General features: G+C 36.7%; 1 protein-coding gene and 1 long non-coding RNA gene across 2 annotated transcripts in view; one reads left to right on the top strand and one right to left on the bottom strand.

Annotated features, from left to right (window-relative positions):
• Positions 1-12,571, top strand: part of LOC137000579 (uncharacterized) — a 45,391-nt gene extending 32,820 nt beyond the window's left edge. Inside the window, exons 3-11 of the mRNA XM_067357616.1 lie at positions 9,513-9,637; positions 9,742-9,955; positions 10,047-10,111; positions 10,183-10,395; positions 10,563-10,710; positions 10,887-11,089; positions 11,163-11,319; positions 11,474-11,604; positions 11,742-12,571. Coding sequence (XP_067213717.1) covers positions 10,267-10,395; positions 10,563-10,710; positions 10,887-11,089; positions 11,163-11,319; positions 11,474-11,604; positions 11,742-12,092 — 1,119 coding nt within the window. The 5' untranslated portion in view covers positions 9,513-9,637; positions 9,742-9,955; positions 10,047-10,111; positions 10,183-10,266 and the 3' untranslated portion in view covers positions 12,093-12,571. The remainder of the gene's footprint in view (positions 1-9,512; positions 9,638-9,741; positions 9,956-10,046; positions 10,112-10,182; positions 10,396-10,562; positions 10,711-10,886; positions 11,090-11,162; positions 11,320-11,473; positions 11,605-11,741) is intronic.
• On the bottom strand, positions 6,775-20,292 carry LOC137000580 (uncharacterized). Its single transcript, XR_010890850.1, has 2 exons — positions 19,672-20,292; positions 6,775-7,056 (listed from the first exon to the last, which is right to left on the bottom strand). It is a non-coding gene; the product is annotated as an uncharacterized lncRNA (long non-coding RNA).
• Between the last annotated feature and the right edge of the window lie 289 nt (positions 20,293-20,581).

Below are 20,581 nucleotides of genomic sequence, written 5' to 3'. Positions count from 1 at the left end.
CGGATAGTTTGGAGCGTATAATAGCACGAAACTAGTAGCATCGAAACTAAAACGCGCTACGGGATAACCTTCGAGAATGCAGTCGGAAAGCGAGCAAAAACGAAGGAGGTGTAAGCCCTCTTGTCCGTGTGATTAGAAAAGGATTCTTCGCTCGCTCGGTTTCTGGCCGCATTCTTACGCAGCCGTAGCGATAATCGATTAGCCACGAGTCGTCATGGAGGTAAAGAAAATCGATGACCTTCGGGTAGCGGAATTTGTTGCCGTTTTTTTTCTACGTTTATGATACACTATTAATTTATCAGCAATGTAATCGTCTTGCTAATATAAATTTATTTTTGTTTTGTAGTTCAATGAAAATATCTATCTCGTATAATTGCCAACTCTAATTAGTTTTAATAACTTATTAGAATAGATTTAGCAGGTTAAGTTTCTTTTATCTCTCTTTTAGATTTGAGTGCCTTAATTTGTTAGGTACAATTGGCATCTTTTAAAAAACTAACTAATTAAATTTGAAAAATTGCAACCCGCGTTTTTAAGAGTTAAAAATTCAATAAGAAGTCGTTCAATGCGGAAAATGGTTCATGCGAAGGAGTTCGATTTGCTCTAAGAGGAATCATATTACCCGATGACGACCGAACGTTGCCAGTGACATTACAAAGAGGTGAAAGAAGACGAACGATATCGCGACGCACGGCGCGACGGCGCGCGGTGATTAAATTCCTCGTTTTGCCGCGCAGCGAGCGGTCCGTGTAGATCGCGCGATCTACGCGTATCGTATACGATCGTCCGCGCGCGTACGAAGAGCGGCGGGCCGGCGCCGCTAATGATCGTAATGGGCACGTTGCGCTATACGTACGAGACGAGGGGGCCGTCGTTCGCTGCTTCGCCGGGGCTTGCTCGTAGCAGCCGAGAATGGAACAAGGTAATAGCGATATTAATAGTGGTATCGTGGGCTAGCCGCGATATTGCTGCGTCGATAGCGCGCGAAAGAATCGCGCCTAATGCACCAAGATTGCCGTTTCATCGATAGTCGCGAACCCTAAACGCCGAGGTCGCACCGCTGTCTTCCAACGATCGTATCGAGCTTTCCGTTTCTCGCGTCTTCTCTCGGTACTCGTCATCTTCATTTGCTTCTTCGGTTCAGTGAACATACATTATCATGTATTCGAATTTGTATTCGATGATCGGATAAGGAATACTATTGATGGTCTCTAATCGGATATTGAAAGTTTAGACAGGCTAGATTAATCTTTTTGCGCATACATCTGTATAATTAGCTTTTAATAACGTTCAATATAAATTAGCTACACTATTTTATATATGTTTAATTTGAGACAAATATTTGGGAAATCAAATTGAAATTACACGATTAGAATTAGATAATCTTGGGTGTTTGTTAGTTTGCTCCGAATTAATTAAAACTTATGAATTTTCAATAATGAAAAAAGTGGAAAATGTTTTTCCTAACACAATGACATTGTCAAAGTATACTTAAGAAGAGATATGATCATATCTAATGCCGAGTGTCCGTGGTAATGCGGGGATAAAGAAGTCTATCGGTGTAAGAATTGAGGAACATAATTCACGACCTAACAGCAGTTTCCTGAACGTAGTAGATTTATCATGCGGATACTTGAAATCAGCGAATGATGAATCGCCGCTGTGCACTGAGAAGGATGGCATTTGATTGAAAAGTCGGACTTTCGAAAGCTGAAACGTATGATTGTACGAACGTATGATTGTACGAACGTATGATTAATTGTTGAATAATTTAACTTGTCATCGGCTGCAAATTGCGCAAGATGATTTCGATGGTTCCGTTCACATTCCGTTCTCGCAATATGGATAAGATATTCGTGCAAAAACGCGACATCGCACTCGAAGGAGCGCATTTTCTGCGCTAATGTCTCCGGGAGAGCGTAGAACGGCGTGTATTATCGATTATCTTCCCGAAGACAATGATATTTAACGGCTCGTCGATTCCGCAGAAACGCAGACGCGGTAGGTAATAAATTTTAATGCGTGTAATGTGGGAATTAATGCGGGATTGTTTCCGCGTATCGGCGGTGAGGTATAGTCGCGATTCGTAACTCACGCGATTTAACTGCGCGTTTAATGGCCGAAGTTACGACGCTACCGCGCGAATTGTTTGATCGAATTAAATTAATTCGTACGATCTGCGCCATCATTCGAAACGCGCGAATCAGTGAGCTTTCCTTTGTGCCGTTGTCGCCGATCGAAACTCTCGCTCGCGAAATTAATCCGCGATGATTTCGCGCTCTCCTTCCCTTCTCTCAATTAAACTTTCGTCGCCTTTGTAAGTGGTCACGCTTTGCTGCATTTTTTGCTGTGTTCATACATAGCGCTCCATTTAATAATTTATTTAATTAAAACTATTAATAATTTCTATAAATATTACGGTGTGCATTAAACATTGCTAATGCGAACACGTTCTACGATATCTCTCTTGATAATGTGCTGAAAACTCGGAACTTATTTATGCGAGAAATTTTGCGAAGAAAGCAGTAATTAATTAAAAGATATTTCATGGCGAATAATATTAAAAAGAATAGAAAAATGTTAGATCAAATTCTCTATTTATCTCCTACTTTATTTTTACATCTTATTGTATCTTACGTCCGACAAAAATCTTAACTATAACGCGTTCAACATGCAACGGTCTGCTCGTCGTTATCCTCTTATCCTCTTGGCCGCGGATGGTCGATAAATAACACGCTCTGCTCCTTTTTACATGAATTCTCTCACGACCCCGTGACTGCGCGCTAGAAGCCGCGGCTTTATACATTAAGCAACATCGCGTATCTTGGCTACTTCATCGCGCGCGTTTCTCTCAGTTCTCGAAACTGCCCCGTGTAAATCATAAGAGGATAGCACGAGGCTGGAAACGAGCGAGACACATATACATATACAGACAGCGAGTTGGATCTTAATTAAACGGCAAAACGACGATACACGTCTCGTAGCTGGAATCGTTTTTAATTCGTTCATCGTGAAACTTAATTATTTCGAATGACTGCGATGTCTTAGCAAAAATCATTAGCAGGAACGCTAGATACAGTTTTTAATGAATGAAAATAGGTAACATTATGATTATAATATTTGTTTAATATAATCTCGACTTATTATTGTTGTTATTTTTGGATCAATTTTTTTATTAATTACAGTGTATATTTAATTTCTATCTCTCTTGAATTCCAATATTAATAACATATTAATTATTGCAGTTTAGATATGTTAATAATATAAAATAAAATAAATTTGAAGAAAATTATAAAAATATTTGTAAGTATAATAAGATTCTCATAAGAATCAAGATTTAAGATACATAAATAAAAAATAAAGATACTGAACTTTTATTGAAAATATTATCTTAAAAAATATTTGATATCTACTAAACTATATATTACAAAGTTCCGAGTGAGACTTAATGCGAGTTAAAAAGAGTGAAATATAAGTACAACTTTGAGACACGCAGCTCGGAAACGACCACTTTCCGTTTTATGGCGACGAGCGTTAAAACGTAAACTATATCATTTACGAGCCGTCTTGGCAAATCGATGCGTTTGAGTTTCTGTCGAATGTCTGGTAGGCCGGCCAATTAGGAAACCGTCGTGTTAAAACTGGTGAGGATACGGTCAACAGGTGTTTTAGTCTTAACCGAGCGACCGTTTGAAATCGTCGCCTTTCAATAAAACATCCGGAATCTTGATATTCGTGCGTGTTTACGAGCATGCAAAATCAGTTTTTTGGCGCATGCGACACACTATCAATCGGCGAATCCTTGTGTAGCATGAAACACCCGTTGCTTTAAATTCAGTCAATTTGCATTTTTTCAATTTCCTGCAATCTTCTTTTCTTGTCGACAGTCAATATATAACATTCTATTTAATAATTTACTTAATTAATTTGTTTTTTATTTTTAATGAAAATAATTTTGCATTTCTTGATAGATGTATATATATTAGTGAAAATTGCAAGTAAAAATAGATAAAATAACTTATTAAAAAGATTTTTTTATACATATTGTATAAAATATCGCTATAACAAACATTTTTATTCGATTAAAGTGACTTCTAAACTGATTTTTGAAAGAAAAGTATTTTTTATCGGTGCTAGTTTGCATCAAATTATTGGTAATTTATTTTTTATTTGCTTGAATAACATTCTCAATGCAATCTTGGAAAAGTGCAAGCAAGAAAAGCAGTAGCAAAGCACCGATATTCGAATTTTGACACTTGGCGACGTGAAGACCACCTGCTTTTCCGATCAGTTCTTGAAAAATCGTTCGGTAAACGAGAGGACGTCGCATCCCTTGGGAATCGAAAGTTCGTTCGTGAGAAAACGGTGATCCGACGGACCGTTACACCGTTGACTCCTCGAGGCGTGTTGCGCCTCGTAAATAGCTGTTTGCTACACGTCCTCGCGATTCGTCACGTCTCGGACTTCCGTGAAACGGAAGATTGTGTCGGAAATTGGGGCCCCTGAGACTGATTTGCGTGTGAACGATCGGCTGTCCATTTATTAATAAAGAATGTTCACACCGATCGTGCCGCATCCGACAAAACTTGATAGGTCTTTAAAGCAAGTGGAAAGAATGTTAACGTATTTTTTATTACCACTAATGTTTAACAATAATTTTATTTTTTTTAATAAAAAGTATATTGTAAAATTGTAAGATGCATGCTCTAGTAAAAGTTCGAGAGCATTAAAAAAAATTTAAATAAAAAATATTATTTAGATTTTAAACTTTAGAGTTAAACGATAAATCTGAAGAGGCAAAAGTGTGCAGTATTGTTGAATATCTATTTACTACTTTAAAATTTGGATCGATCTTTGCAAGTAGTACATGTAGAATGACATCAGCCAGTAAACACATTTACGAGGGGGACAATACGTATGTTCCCGAAACCGGGAGACACAGTGGAGCGGCGATCGGTGTCGAATTCGTAATTGGAATGTCGCGAGGGAGCGCGCGGTTCATCGGGGGTTGCATCCGGCGAGAGAAGGCGAACGAAGTGGGGGACCGAAAAAATGTGGCCGGCATGCGAGATATCTGTTCTCCGATATAGCATCGATATATGCCGGGGAAGCGGGCGGGCGAGCGATGGTGGTGCCCGTCGGCGACTCGTTTACATATTGGTAAGTTCTTTCTCTCTCTCTTCCTCTCTCTCTCTTCCTCTGTCTGTCTCTCCCCCCTCTCCTCTCTCTCTCTCTCTTTGCGGACTCGGGTCCATGCGATAGATGCGATGCGGCGATACCGCGGCGCCGGAGTCCAGGCTCCTTCGAACTTTCTCGGCGGGGGAGGAGGACACGGGCGAGGGCGGGAGGGGGCAAAGAACTACGTGAGGTGGAGGTAAAGATGGCAGGGGCAGATGGTGCGAAGATCGGACCATTGTTTGCCTTCTGACAGCGATAAGTTCACAATAAAGTTACATTCGCTTCCAAGTAAGTTTCCGTCCTCTCTTCCCTTCGTTTCTCTCTCTCTCTCTTTCTCTCTTTCTCTTTACCTCGCTCTTTTCTTCCCAACCGCTGCCGCGCACTCCTTCCGCGCCGCGAGAGCTTCTTCTCGTCTGCGGACACGTGAGAGCTCCTTCGAAGGAGCCGTGGTAAACTCACTGGCGATAACCATAACTCTCTCGGTACACCCGCGCCACCGTGTCCCCCCCAACCCTTCCCGCCCCCTCCGCGTTGTTCCTCTTATTTCACCCTTCTCGTCTCGACTCGTCGTTCTCTCCATCTCCCTCTCACTCCTTCTCTTTTTACCTTCTCTCTTCGTTTCTTTGGCATGCCATCCCTTCGCCTCTCGTCCCCCGATCATCCTGTCGCGTCGACCGCAGCTATTCCGCAATTGTTTTCGATCTTTCTTGCTCTTGTTGCGGTTGCCGCAGGACTTCTCGTGCCTTCCGTTACCGCGTGCTTCACCGGGATTTCTCTTCTCCTCTCGCTCTCTTTCGTTCCTCTTTTCGTTGTACATCCCTTTCACCTCTTTGCTGTCTGGCACCCGGTTGGTATCTATTTCTCGATCCCTCGCACCTTCCTTCGGACTTCCCCTCTCCTCTTTCATTCTCGAAATGGGCGAGGAAATTCATGAGACGAAATTGATGATTACGACGTCGAAAAAACGAGCCAAACCGACCAGTGGCTACTGGCCGAGCCACGTATATACCTCATCCTTTTCTCTGCGTCCTTTTTCACTTCTCATCAATATAATTCGTCTGCCAATTTCGTCCTCTCTTGCTCTCCTCCTCTTCCTATTTCTTCGGCAATTCTCCGAGATATCTTTTTTTCCAATGCGAGATACGTTTTATTTTCATTATTCCTCGGATATTTTGGTCGTCATAAACAACCACGATTATACTTGCGCGATACGTTCTTTTTGTCGCGACTCTTTCTCTGGCCGCCGCACGCCGAAGCAGATACGATATGCGGACGATGGCCGCGGCTCCCCGTCGAGATAATCGTCTTTACTGCTTGTAGTTTGTCACACTTTCGCGTCTCGCGACCGTGATGACGCGCCGCTGAATCGATTTCACTGAGGCTTCTCGAATTATCGGTGCTATTGCATCAAAGTGGTTAAGACTAATTTAAGTTAGTTATATTTTCCTTCCCTATACATGGATTGTAGATAACAAACATTATACTTGAAGAATAAACTCTAATTAAATACATTTTTAAAAAGAATGTTCGAAGAAATCAATCTCCGAAAATATTATATTTATGAAAAATGCGTATTCTTTTAAAATAATTTAATGAGAAATTAAATCCCAATATTGATATATCATATTTTAGCTGTACTTTGAGATTCCAAATACATCGAAAATGTTAGATTGTACTGAACTAGTAGATTGCAGATCCAATATACCATCGAGAACGCGTCCTTCCTGTAAACTTTATCCGCGGATAGATGGTAGTCCCACGTTGCTGATTGCGAATCTTGTTATACGTGCAATCGTGTCTCGGTAAATCGTGCTTCGTGTATTGAGGCGAGTGGGCGAATATTGCTTTTGCTGCTTCTTCTCGCCTTTTTCCTTCGTTCTATAAAGTATCGCAAACATATCAGATAGAAAGGTAGTAAATGAGATAAGATTAAAATTACAAAAAATCAATTTAGAAAATTTAGATATTATTTTTTGATAGCAGGTATTTAATTTCAAAAACTACTTTAAAATATATTTGTACTTGTTTTTAGCTTAATTTAATTTAATAAGCAATTTAATTATTTTATTTAATTTGAATTACTTTGACTCTATTTAGACACGTTTGATTGAAATCTTTGTACCAGATCTTAGAAATCAAGACCGTTTTCATAGAAGTTTAGTTCAGAAAGATAGTATCTCCTGAAAGAATACATTGGAATTAGGCAAAGTATGAAAGGCTAAAGTGGAACTCCTGATGATACTAAAGACGCGTCGCGATAGTCAACACTCAACGCGTAATACTCGCACGGGTAGCTAATATCGTTCCATTAGGCCCAATTAAACAGACAGTTAAATACACATTCCGAGCATAGTATGCCGCGTTCGTAGCACGCGGTTACACGATCTGTCGCTATCAGATGCAGTTATGAGATATCGGTTATCTAATCGTACCAAAAACAACCTTAAAGCTTTGCGTAGCTCTAAGTTTTTAAATCTTTTCGGTGCATTTTTTTCTAACATTTTATATTAAATTATTAATCAATAACAAACATTTGTATTCTGATGTGCAGGTAGCATTTTATTTGAAACTTGTTTAGTAAAATAAATTTAGTATTTGCAAAATTAACAAATCAATCATAATTTCTGTGAAATATATCTTTACTTGTGCATTTATTTTTAATATGAAAAATAAGACCTGAGAGAATCGGTAAGAATAATCTTCAGGAAGTGCGCGTAACAATCTCGCGACAAGAATCGATTCATAGAACGATCATTAAGTCTATCGTGCGACTCTTCGGAGGACCGAAAGCTCGCCGTCTCGGTGAATTATTACTGCAGATAAGTATATTGACGGTCGGATAAGACTTGCGACAGGGAGAAAAACTGAGTCGCTAAACGCACCATCGAGTCGGGAATGGCCTGATAACCGTTATTATTACTTATCGCCTTTCGAGTAACGCGATCGACGTCCGCAAGCTCTCGTTCGCCGGGTGATTCGACGCACCGAGAAGATTGATTATGGAAATATTCAGGAAAAAAAAACAGATGTACGTTGAACAAAACTGCTGACTGATGATGACATCAACAATATATATGCAATTTTGATTAACTACGAATGTTTCACGGAAAAAAAAATTGCTGCTGCCACAACTAATCATGGTTTGCTGAAACTGTATTTGCTGCTGTAACAACCAAAATCGCTACTATATAACAAATATTTGCTGCTGTTGCTAATACGTCGGCATAGTAGCAAAATTTGTAGATGATCGCATGTCTGTTACAGTCATTTTATTTAGCAACATAAAGTTAACTGTCTCAGCTACCTGATACATGTATGGAAAAGAAAATTGTCTTTGCCATAGCAAACCATATTTGCTGAAACTATGTTTGCTATCAAATTTGCTACTATACAAAAAAGGTTTGCTGTCCTAGCTATCTGATATATCTTACTTAGCAAAGGCATATAAGTATTGCTCAACAATGATACATTTCACGTTACGTGTGCCATCGACTTTTGAACTGGCAATGAATATCGGAATGTCTTAGGCGCACAAGATAAGCCGATATATCAATCGATTGAAAATACGCGCTTTTTAAAAAGAACATCGACGGCGCGATAGTGGCGCAGCGGTGATACGCAGTGCTACATGCTACGTGTGCTACATCGAAGGTATAAACGTTTTCTCCTTGTCTTTCGAAGCTTGTTTTTGAGATCATGTCGAGCACAAGTGCGTGTAGTACATATTATTTATTAACTAAATGGGGATTTTCTCCTGAAATAATAGCGAACTTTACAGGTAAGTAAGTCAATTTATTTTTGATAAAAATGGTAAGAGTAACGTATAACTTGGACTCGTTTGGACGAGGGGAGTGAAATCTGAGGAATGAAGGGAAAATCCATTGCAACCATCTTGATTGATGAGATTTTGCGTACATATAACACACGATATATCTATTTTCACGTCCCATTGACATGATTTTAACCGAGCCATCGTTGGGATTTAAGGTAATGTATTTCGTACATGAATACGGAATACGTAACCATATCGTTATTTCGTATAATTAATCGTCATCGTCATCTTGATTAATCATATCCCTTCTTTTCCCTCAAGCTTCAACCCTGCGGAAATATGCTCGGTTCAGATATTCCTACGTCCATTTTCTTTCCCAGGTAGTAAAGTCCTTATGACGTTATTATGATGTCAAATGATGTACCCTTGCTACTTGGGATGGTTATCTTATCGTTTAGCGAGTGATTAAGAAAATTTATAGTTTTATTGATACATATTGCGCTGTCTAATATTTAACTCTAATATATCATGTTTTTTTATCTTCTACTTGCTTTAATTTTAGCTCAAGAAATTGAAGCAGATCAATTGAATATTTTAACGGAAGAAGATCTTAAGAGTTTAATCCCAAACATAGGACCGCGAAGAAAATTTCAAAGTATTGTGAAACAATATCTAAATGAAAGAGAGGTATTCATTTAACATTCTACTTTTCTTCACATTACTTTGTCGAGTAAGGCAATCTACCTTACCATATAAATAACATTAATATATTGATATAAATGTTTGCCAAGATTCAACAGTTACATCCGGAAGAAAATTCTAATACAATTAATCATGAACAACAGTCACTAGCTGCACAACAAGAACAAGTAGAAAATCCTATAAAGCAGAAAAATATAGAGAGCAATATACACAATCAAGATATTATATACTACCTACAATCATTGCCTGAAACTCAGCAGAGTATTTCGGACAATGTCTCTGTCGCTACTAGTGAACTTAATGGTGAGAACAAAACATTCTTATGTTAATCTTAATCTAATTATATATATGTTTAATATTAACTATTATTATAAATAATAACTTTTCTGACTAGATGTATTACTTGAAAATAAAGAAAATCAATTAGGGGTGAAACGACATCTGACTGATGATGAATATGTAAGAAGAATATATTAAAATAAAAATATTTAAATTTGTTATGTTTCTTATTATTGTGTTTATTATTGCAGAATCTTGAAGCTGTGTTAAAAAAATCTGAAGAAGGCTTATTGGTGCTAAGTTCATACCAAAAAGAAAAAAGGTTGAATAATGATATGCGAAATAAGCTTGCAAAATTAATTGTTAGTAATGAGCTGTCACCTAACATAAACTGCAGTATTACAAGCAGCAGAGCATTATTTTTAAGCGAAGAAGTACAAAAATTATTTCCTACTGAAGAAAAGGTAAGTTAAGTTTAGTTCGTGTATAATACAGTAATAATAACATTAATAATAATAATAAAACAATAAAATACGTATATATAAATAACAAAAATAAACATATAAATGTACAATTTACATATTGCTATTTTGGTCTGGAATTATTTTGTTAACATTATTTGTTCTTGCAGAGTGTCTGGTATATAAAGCATAAGAAAGGAGAGTCACAAGGAAGAGGTAAAATAATCACAAAATACTATTCCACACGAAGACAACTTATCAAAGCTGGTTTGTTATCTTTAAAGTCTACTATACCTGTTGTAACAGCTGTGACTGAAAGTAAGTTCTACTGAGAAAAGTTTAAATATATTGCGAGAAAAATGAATTTAGTGATATTTATATCAGCAGTATATATTGTACATGTCTGTGTTTATGTTCTGTACGTGTACCTATGTGATAACAAATTATTGTAAAATGAAGAGTATCATTAATATTTATTATTGCGTTTTTTGTAGATGAGTTGAGTGACGCTGACATTGCTAATTATGAAGAATATTTGTTATGGCTGAAGAATAATTCTAGACCATGGCAAAAAGTCACTACATATTGGTCTCAAACTTCAAAAAAACGAGTTCAAGATCTTATAACTAATAGTCAGCCTTGTTATGAGTATATAGATCAGTTTCCAGCTCTCTCTGATCCATTAGGTTATCTATTAGTGAGTATAATATAGTATATATATATATATATTATGTTATATAAAATCAAATAAAATGTTATATATTATACAGAAATATATGTTTTATTTTAAGCTGGAACAAGATTTTGAAATATTACATCCAGAACACGGTTTAAAACTTTATATTGCTTGGCCAAAATTATCAGAATTTATAACTGACAGAGTGAATTTTAAAGCTAAAAAGCGTTTGGATAATGTTTTGACACCTGGTAAGATTTTAATAATGTCTCATTTTACAGTGATATTGTGTAGCGATTTTATATTCAACTTATTTTGTAATATATTTATATATATATTATGTTGCTATTATGATATGTATATATTATGATTATATTTGTAATATAATTATTCATATTTCTATAGAGGGCACCAAAGTTGCAATTATATCGTTAATGCCTCATTTGTTCCCTGTAATCACGATTAAAAAAGGTAAACCAAGAGATTGGAGACCTTCTAGGGAAGAATGTGAAGAAGCATTTCTTTTACATGTGAAGGTAAATATACAATTAAATTGATTTTACTTTTCAATCTTTCTTTTTTATGTTGCATTTTTTGTTGAATTAAAGCCTATATACCATATTATAAGTTAATTATTTTAATATTATTCTAAAAATACGTTAATATTTTGCAGACGATTACTGATTTGGATGCAAGATTAGAAGAGCGTACGAAAAAATTGCGATCATTTGGTGTGACCTCGCAGCCCATTACAGTGATAGTTGGTCCCAGCTTTGATGAAATTCATCAGTGCTTTGTTGTAATCAACAACTTGCGATATGAAGTAGAAACACCACTGAAAGGTATAGACCTCGTTTTTAAAATATGTACTGCTTTAAATATTGAATATCCTCTCGAAATAAGGCAACTCTTCATGTTTTTGCAAAGAGCTGTATACAATTTTGAAACTTTGTGGGATAAGCATAAAAACTCTCAACTCACTTGTAGTGTTCTTGCTTTGATTAAAGAATACAAAAGATTATAAATCTTTTTTCCAAAAGTATTTCATTAGCGTCATGCCTAAGTGTTTTTTATGTAAAAAAACAGAAACATCTGTCAATGGTTTATTTATGCATTTTGATTTTAAACATCGTGCTCATTCATTCACAGTTTTTAAATGTGGTGAAAATGGATGTTATCGACAATGGTCGTTGCGAAATTCATTGCGAAAACATTTAGTTGGACCTAATCATAATTTTCCTGCTTGGTCTACTATTAAGTCTACTCATGAACATCGTATTGATTGTAATAACGCTGAAATTTTTAATGAATGTATTAACCAGGTTAATACAAGTAATTCTGATATATTATCAACAGAAATTGGTGCCAAAAATTATTTGCGTGAAATAACTCTTATTGACAATGAGTCTATTATAAAAGATCGCAGTAATGCTTTTGTTGCAAAATTATATAATAAACCTTCAATCCCACGAAACCATATTCAATCCATTATTGATGATATTATATTTCTAATAAGTCGCCATAGTTCCATTTTAAAAGAAAAAATTGTTTCACACTTAAATACACTTGGTTCTGATAATGAAACAATGAAAGATATAACATCAATATTGGATTGTCTAGAACATTCATTCAACCATCTTCAGAATGAGTACCAACGTGTTAAATATTTTAAGTCTTCTACTAATTATATAGCTCCTATTAAGTATTGCATAGGTAACAGAAGGGTATGTAAAGATACTGGATCATTTCTTGTTGAAAAAGTTAAAGACGTTTATAGTTATTTCATACCTTTGAGACAGGTATTACAACAATTTTTTGAACTGCCTGATGCATTTACTGCTACAATGCATTACATTAATTCACTTAAAGATTCAGATAGTGTAAAGAACTTTATTCAATCTAAACTTTGGTGTCAGAAGAGAAAGAACTTTGACAGTAATGCTACTGTTTTACCACTTTTTATTTATTATGATGATTGGGAAGTGAATAATCCATTGGGATCTCATAGTGCTGCTCTTGGAGGAGTATATTGTTACGTACCCTGTCTGCCACCTGAATGCATATCTCGTTTGGAGAATATTTTCTTAGTTCTCTTGTTTCAATCTCAAGACCGAAAAGAATTTGGGAACAAACAAATATTTGCACCTTTGATTGAGGAGCTTAATTTTTTAGAACAAAACGGGATAACAGTTACTATAAACGGTAATATCCATAAAATCTACTTTGTACTAGGTTTACTATTTGGCGACAATTTAGGACTCCATGCTATGTGTGGTTTTCTTCAAAGTTTTCGTGCTAACTATGCATGTAGATTTTGCAAATTACATCGCACTCTTTGTGGAACTACCTGTCTTGAAGACGAAACTGTTCTCAGAACACATACATCTTATGTAACTGATTTAGCCTTAGAAAATAGTTCACTTACTGGAATTACAGAAGAATGCGTCTTTAATGAAGTCAATTCATTTCATGTGACTGATAATGCTTATGTTGACATCATGCATGATGTTTTAGAAGGTATTGCTCACTATGATATGATTCCAATAATAAGTCATTTTATTGACATCGGTGATTTTAACTTGTCAAATCTCAATCACAGTGTGCAAATGTTTCATTATGGTCCTGGTGTACAAAATAAACCACCTTATATTGATAATGATTTTGCAACAAAAAGCAAACTAAAAATGACAGCCTCAGAAATGTTTATCTTTTGTAGACTTTTCGGTGTTATTATTGGACATTGTGTGAAATCATATAATGATCCATTTTGGAAATTGTATTTGTTATTAAAAGAAATTCTTGAACTTTTGCAAAGTAGATCAGTGTCAGACGATTTTGCTTCTGCATTTAAAGTATTAGTTTTGGAACACCATAACCAATATATGAAATGCACGAACGAACGTTTAAAACCAAAACATCATCATCTTGTTCACTATTCACGCGTCATGATGCAATCTGGTCCACTTATTTTATTATCTGCGATGAGGCTTGAAGGATTTCATAAAGCTCTTAAGAAAATTGCTAAAGTTATAACGTCAAGAAAAAATATTGCTTTTTCCATTGCTACTCGTTATCAACTTTCGTTTTGTTATAAACTAATGGCTCAGGAAAGTATTATTCCAACTTTTGAAGTAGGATCAGGAAATATTAATATTACTAAACACGATCGCTTTAACTATTTTGCACCATTCTTGCCAACTAATATACTTCGTGATCCACATTCTTTTATTACAAACTTTGTTAATTATAAAGGCACTCGGTATCAATCCAAAATGGTATTGGTTTGTGGAACGGACGAAAATTCCTGTCCTATTTTTGCAGAAATTCAACACATTATTCTTCATCAAAATAATCTTTTTTTATTTGTTTCTCTGTTCTAAATATGGGCCTTAATTGTGATATTGGTGGTTTTGAAGTAGAACGAAGTACTAAGTGGATTTTTATTAAATATGAAGACTTATTGGATCCTTTTCCTTTGTTCATTTATACTATGGCAACTGGTGAGCGATATATTATTTTACATCATCCTGTGTGATATTACTTTTCACCTAATGTCATACTTTCCTGAGTCTGTTTACATGTTTATGTGTGTAATACAATACCATATATTTTATATGAAGATATTTTATGTTAAAATGAGTAAATTTTTTTATTTATTAATTTTATATGAAAAGAGCACACACGTTATATGCGTTATTGTTAAGTACTTATAATATTAAATATAATTTCGTAATACTAAGTAATCTCTTTTACAATACACTTATAATACTTTTTTCAACAAAATTGTTTTTGCAATGTATATCGGCGTAATTTTGTATTTTAGTGTATTAGTTATGTATAATAAGAATTAGTACTCATATATGTATAAGGAAGGTAAATATAAAAATATAATTTTGCATGTGTGATTTTACTTTTTCCTTATATTTTTTAGCCTCCATAAGTCAATAAAATTATTTAACTATCAATTATAGCTACCGTTTATACCATTTTTACTGCCATTGATATTATTTTAGCTGTGGGACAAACCTCGAATATAAACGTCATTTTGGGTAGATTTGCTGACATAGCTAAAATATTAGCAATGATACCAAAACTTACAGCTCTAACAGCTAAACAATGTGCGCGTCACAACTAATTGTTGTTATGCATACTGCCATAGCTATTTTCTGCAGTGTGTACTGCAGCTAAATCTTTAGCTGCCACAGTTACAAGCCTTTCAGCTAATAAAAATAGATCTCGCAACAACAACTTTAGGTGTCCCTATAATACAAGCGAAGTTTAGTTACAGGACCTAGTTTTTAGCTGTGACAGTTAAATTTTTTTTTCCGTGTTCTAGACTTTTATTACTTTTTTTTCTCCTCAGCGTGTTATATCACTCTTAGGTTTCTACGAATCTTTAACCGTTGATTGCCACTTCAGTATTCCTTAATGAGTTTTAAGGAAGGACGGCGCGCCATAAGAGACGTAAGAGTTGACAGATCGTATTCTTGGTGCGTTTTGCGCGTGCGGGACCCGTCAATTTTCGTTCATAAAATATTTTTAGCCGGCTCGTGGCGATTCCACGATGCACGATAAAGACGTTGCGCGTGGAAGCCGCCGCTGAAAGCCGGCGGTAGAACGAGAGCGAGGAATAGAGAGAGAAAGAGAGGTGGCACTTTGGTGGTGCATTCGGAGAAACGCGGGGCCGTTCGTGGGAATAATATAAGACAGGCTCGCGCATCTGCGCGAGTTATGACGGAGCGAGAGCCATTAAGTGGCCGTGTTTATTTTTAGAGGGAACCGAGAGGAGCCTAGAGAGCGCAAAGTGGAACTCCTAATTGTTCTCGTTAGCGCTCAGCTCGCATCTGTCTGAACCCGTGAACCCAGGGCGACGGACGGCGACGGAGATGCGCGGGGCGGGCGAGGCACCGTGAGGGTAAGAGGGACGATGACGTCAGGCGCTGACCGGTGGTCGCACCGAACGAACGGGCGGTCTTGGCCGGACAGCGAAAAAAAAAATCATAATAAAATAAACGGAGCCACTGCCGAGCGGGTTACGAGAACGAAAAACGCATTCCGGGCGGCGCGCATTTCGCGGACTGCAGGCGAAAACAGATGCCCCGGCGGGATTTGCATAAACGAGGCTAAGCCGAAAGTTAATGTCGCGCGTAACGATCTGCCCCGGATTGTGGGCACGCCGTGTGGCGTCGTATGCCCTCGCGGTTTATTGTTATTCATTGGGATCCCGGCCCGACGAGCTATGGAAATTAATTCCACGTTACACGATGCTTATTCGCTGTTTCTCTGTTTTTCCTCTTTCGCCTCTTGTCGTGCCGGCCTCATCGAGCGCGCACCCAGTCCTCGTATCGTTTATAATCATTTCAGAAACAAAGAGGTTGAATACGCTAAACCAGTTGTTCGTAAGGAATATTTATAAATTGCGACCGTTTTTCAAGAAGATTTTGTTATGAGTTTGTTAAACATTTGTTTCACACTTAAAATTCTTATTTTTTTAATTAGAAACTGAACTTGTTTCTAACATTTAAGCAGAGGTGCGTTGAAATTATTTTTCAACATAGTAATTCAGAGTTGTATATGATTAAAAGTTATAAAACTGTTTTAGTTCTTCAGAAGTGGATAATAGTATGATTATTTTGAAATGAAAGCTAGAAAGAATATTATATTAGATATTATTAGATGTACATTTATATTTTACTTTTTTATTTTAAATCAATGACCCAAAAATCAAACTAAAATTGTGTGTCCAGTGGCTACTTGTGGAATGGAATTCATATGACAGCTGCTAGATTAATACAGGATAGACAATTGCGGAAATTAAAATCTGTATAAATGTTATATAGATATAGATTGATGAATAGCATGGAAAGGTAGTTGAATTGAAGCAAAAAACACAATCATTGTTTTAGATATATAAATATACAAACATCCTTTTTTCCCTAATTTTAAAGAATTTTATCACAATTAATAATTTAAAAAATGGATAATTATTTAGAGATGATATTGAAATTATAAATCAGCCGTATAATATTCAAATAATTTATCATGTTAAATGATAATTGTCCGAAGAAATTGTTGAAACAAAAATAGTTGTCAAAATTATTCAGCGAAATCGTATTAAATTATTCATATAATGCTGCTTTTTGATGCTAAAATGAGCACAATATGTGACCGTGGATAAACTTCTCTCGCAGTATGTAAACGATAACGATTTCGCGGTGCGGCGGATGTTTCACGCGGGTGCAAAATACGGGCGAACGACCGGGGGGAATACGGCATCCAGCCCTTCTAACGAAAAGCTCGGCTGACGCTCGGCCCACACGTTGCTGTGATGAGGCAGCGCGACATAATATGAATAAACTCTGGCACTTTTCGCATACGCGGTCGGGAGGGAGAAAAAAAAACGGATTTTCTATTTACGATGACCATTTGGATTTCGTATGCCGGCCGGGCCGAGGGGCGACGTGTCGTCGGTGATTTTGCCAGCTTTATAGTAAATTTCCCGCATAAAGGCGACGCGGCACCCCTCGGCTTTATGCCATTATTACGTATGCAAGTGTGACTGGAGAGAGTTTTACCCCAACGGAATAGCACGTTGTTCCGTTGTGCCGAATCTTTTGCGGGTCGCAGTTGACCGGTGTGCAGAGACCGGTGATCGATGAACATTATTATATACCGGATATATATAATTTTTTTTTAATAAATAACGAGCAAAAAAAGAACTGCGTCAGGTATATTTCACCTGATTTTTCCGTGTAATCACGAGAAAAAGCGACACATTGACAGCTCGAAATAATACGAAAAGGTGGATTTTATGTAAATGTAATATACATGTATTAAAGATAAAATACATAAAATAAATTTTAAAATTTAATGATATATATAAAATGCTATTGTGATGAAAATTTCTCGTAGCTGCATTTTTAATGATATTCACAGTTTTAGCTTTGATTCCATTAATATATTTATTTTTGTGCTGCAATTTTAGATAATATAGATAAATATATTAATCATTAAAATGTATTAAATACAACTATATATGTTAGATTTTTTCTAATAGAATTTTTTTGTTTTTTAAAATATGTAAAGATGGAATTATACAAAAGTTTTCTATTAAATTTTTATGTGACACATTTTCTTTCTTATAAAATATAATATAGTTATTGTATATCACAATATTGGATTTATATTTAGATTTTACAATATATCTGAAATACAACAAAAATTTTTTGAATATATTATTTTATGAACGTATTTTTTTTACTGTTATCGCTGATTTACCAGTTAAAATTTATTGACCTTGGAAAGTTTCTTATATAAAAAAAGCAATCGATTAATAAGCACGGTCGGTTTTTGCTTTGCTCTAATTTCTTTTGCTCTATTGAATATTCCGCACGAAGAGCACTTTGTACTGAGGACACCGCGCGCCCTTCGTAGGGCCCATCCGACAAGTGACCTGACCTCGTCGCAGGGTTCCTAGGAGCTTGTCATTGTGTTTTGGGCGTGCTGTAATCCGCGTTGACGCGTTCAACCGAGCGTTTGTCGGGAAAGAAAGAGAGAGAATCAGCGAGAGTTTCGCACGGCTGTTGTTAGTATTCATAAGTTGGAAAGCATTTTATAACGATATATGCTAATTGTAACTTAGAGAACGTCTTGTCACTAAATGAAATTTCCACGTGACAAATTATTATAATACATCCATTAACAGATAAAGCAACATACTTGTAAATAAATCGTATGTTAAAATACTCTTTTATTCTTTATTAAAATAGAAACGAGCAAGAGAAAAATTAACATAATTTTGAATAACGATTTTAGAGAAAGGCTTGAAAATATTGCGTGACAACAGTTTTGCTCTAATAATATCCGAATTTCAACGATGGATTGAATCTACAGAAGCGGGACGATCAAAACCTTATCGGAAACCGACATTAATGTGAACGTATTCTAATAGAAAAATTAAACAAAACCGAGATCGATCGTTCGGCGGCATCGATGCTATCGTAAGTGCCGTGCGTAAGTGGAGAGCGGCGGACGACGTTTAATAAGTAGTCGCGCGGTCTTTGAAAAAAAAGCCTGTCGAGGTAGGGGAGATTTTCATCTACGTCGCGGGCGGATGACGGCAGGTGATAAAGCTTCGACTTTACGATAGTTGTCTGGAGGATGAGAAAGAAGGAGGGAGGGGCTACACGAATCGTTCTGCTCCTCCCGAGTATCGCACGCGCGATTTATGTCTTAAAAATCAGGCGCGCCGAGAGACGAAACTTTCACGCGTCTTACACATACATATATCAAAAACTGATTTTATCCGTGGATCTTAAATTTCAAATAATTTTATAATAAAATGTACCGGATAAATAATGTTAAAAGTATTGTTCAAATTTTATATTATAATTAATTTTAATTTGTCAAAGTAACTTATTCAGCACACTAGCTGGATCTGTTGTACAATTTATTGAAATCCGTGGATAGAATGTGCAACAAAAGGCTCGGATAAATGAGAATCGCACGGTACTCAGTGAATTAATAAAATGCAACGATCATGCTGAATCCTCCGCGATTCTTTTTGCAGCAATACAGGTCTTGTAACGGACGGTAACACTTACTCGCGGATTCGATGATGCGTTACGTGTCCGGCAAAAAATGTCCGAGCGGGATAACGATGTTCAATGGTCGGTACGTTCATGGTTGCGCGGATTCAGCGTCAGCTATATGGCGGCACAGATTTATCGCCCCGAGGAAAATGACTCGCTCGCATCCAGACGCGAACGAGCGAGCGAGCGTATCGTAATCTTCGAGTCGATGAAGATAACCCTGGCTCTCGTATCGATACCGGGCCCCGATGAAATTGACACATCCATCTATCACCCGGCATATGCATGGCATGCATGGGAAAGAGCCGGCGCGAGGCGACGCCGCGGGACTGACCATGCATAATTCACCATATCTCCGTCGAACGACCCGAAATCCTGAATAATAAGAGCGGCCGCCAGCGTTTTTTCGGTCAAACGGCATCGTCCACGATGGGGTGTCCGCGTATCTTGCATTTCATCGAGATATCTCGGAACAGAGAATGTCATTCGTTGCTATCGTTACGTATTCGTGACGTGCTCGTGCAAAGACTTTGGCCCTCAAAAATGACAAATAATCTTATTTATTATATTTACATGTTAAAGAAATTTTAGTTTCAGACATTTTAGAAATCATATAGTTATTTTCTTCTTGGAAAACGCACATCTTTGAAGAAGAAATATTACTTGGATTTATCTTAAAACGCTTTGAATGCGAGAAATAAAGTTTCATTAATAAAAGTTGCATGAAAAGGATATAAAAAAATATCAAAATTACAGTTATGCACTCTACGCTTTTTTGAGAGGAAGACATATTTTGTTCGAGATCGTGACCCAAAGTCAAGAGAGCATAAATGTTTCGGCGGAGCGACGCGTGCGATCGACGTCGGCCGGGTACTGCGAAGTAATTTACAGCGCGTCCCGCGGCTCCTATCGATGCATCGAC

This window comes from Linepithema humile, chromosome 6 (assembly GCF_040581485.1).
Source record: "Linepithema humile isolate Giens D197 chromosome 6, Lhum_UNIL_v1.0, whole genome shotgun sequence".
NCBI classification, from domain to species: Eukaryota; Metazoa; Arthropoda; class Insecta; order Hymenoptera; family Formicidae; genus Linepithema; species Linepithema humile.
The sequence above is the reverse complement of the archived record's forward strand: the minus strand, read 5'-3'. Positions and strand labels throughout refer to the sequence as shown.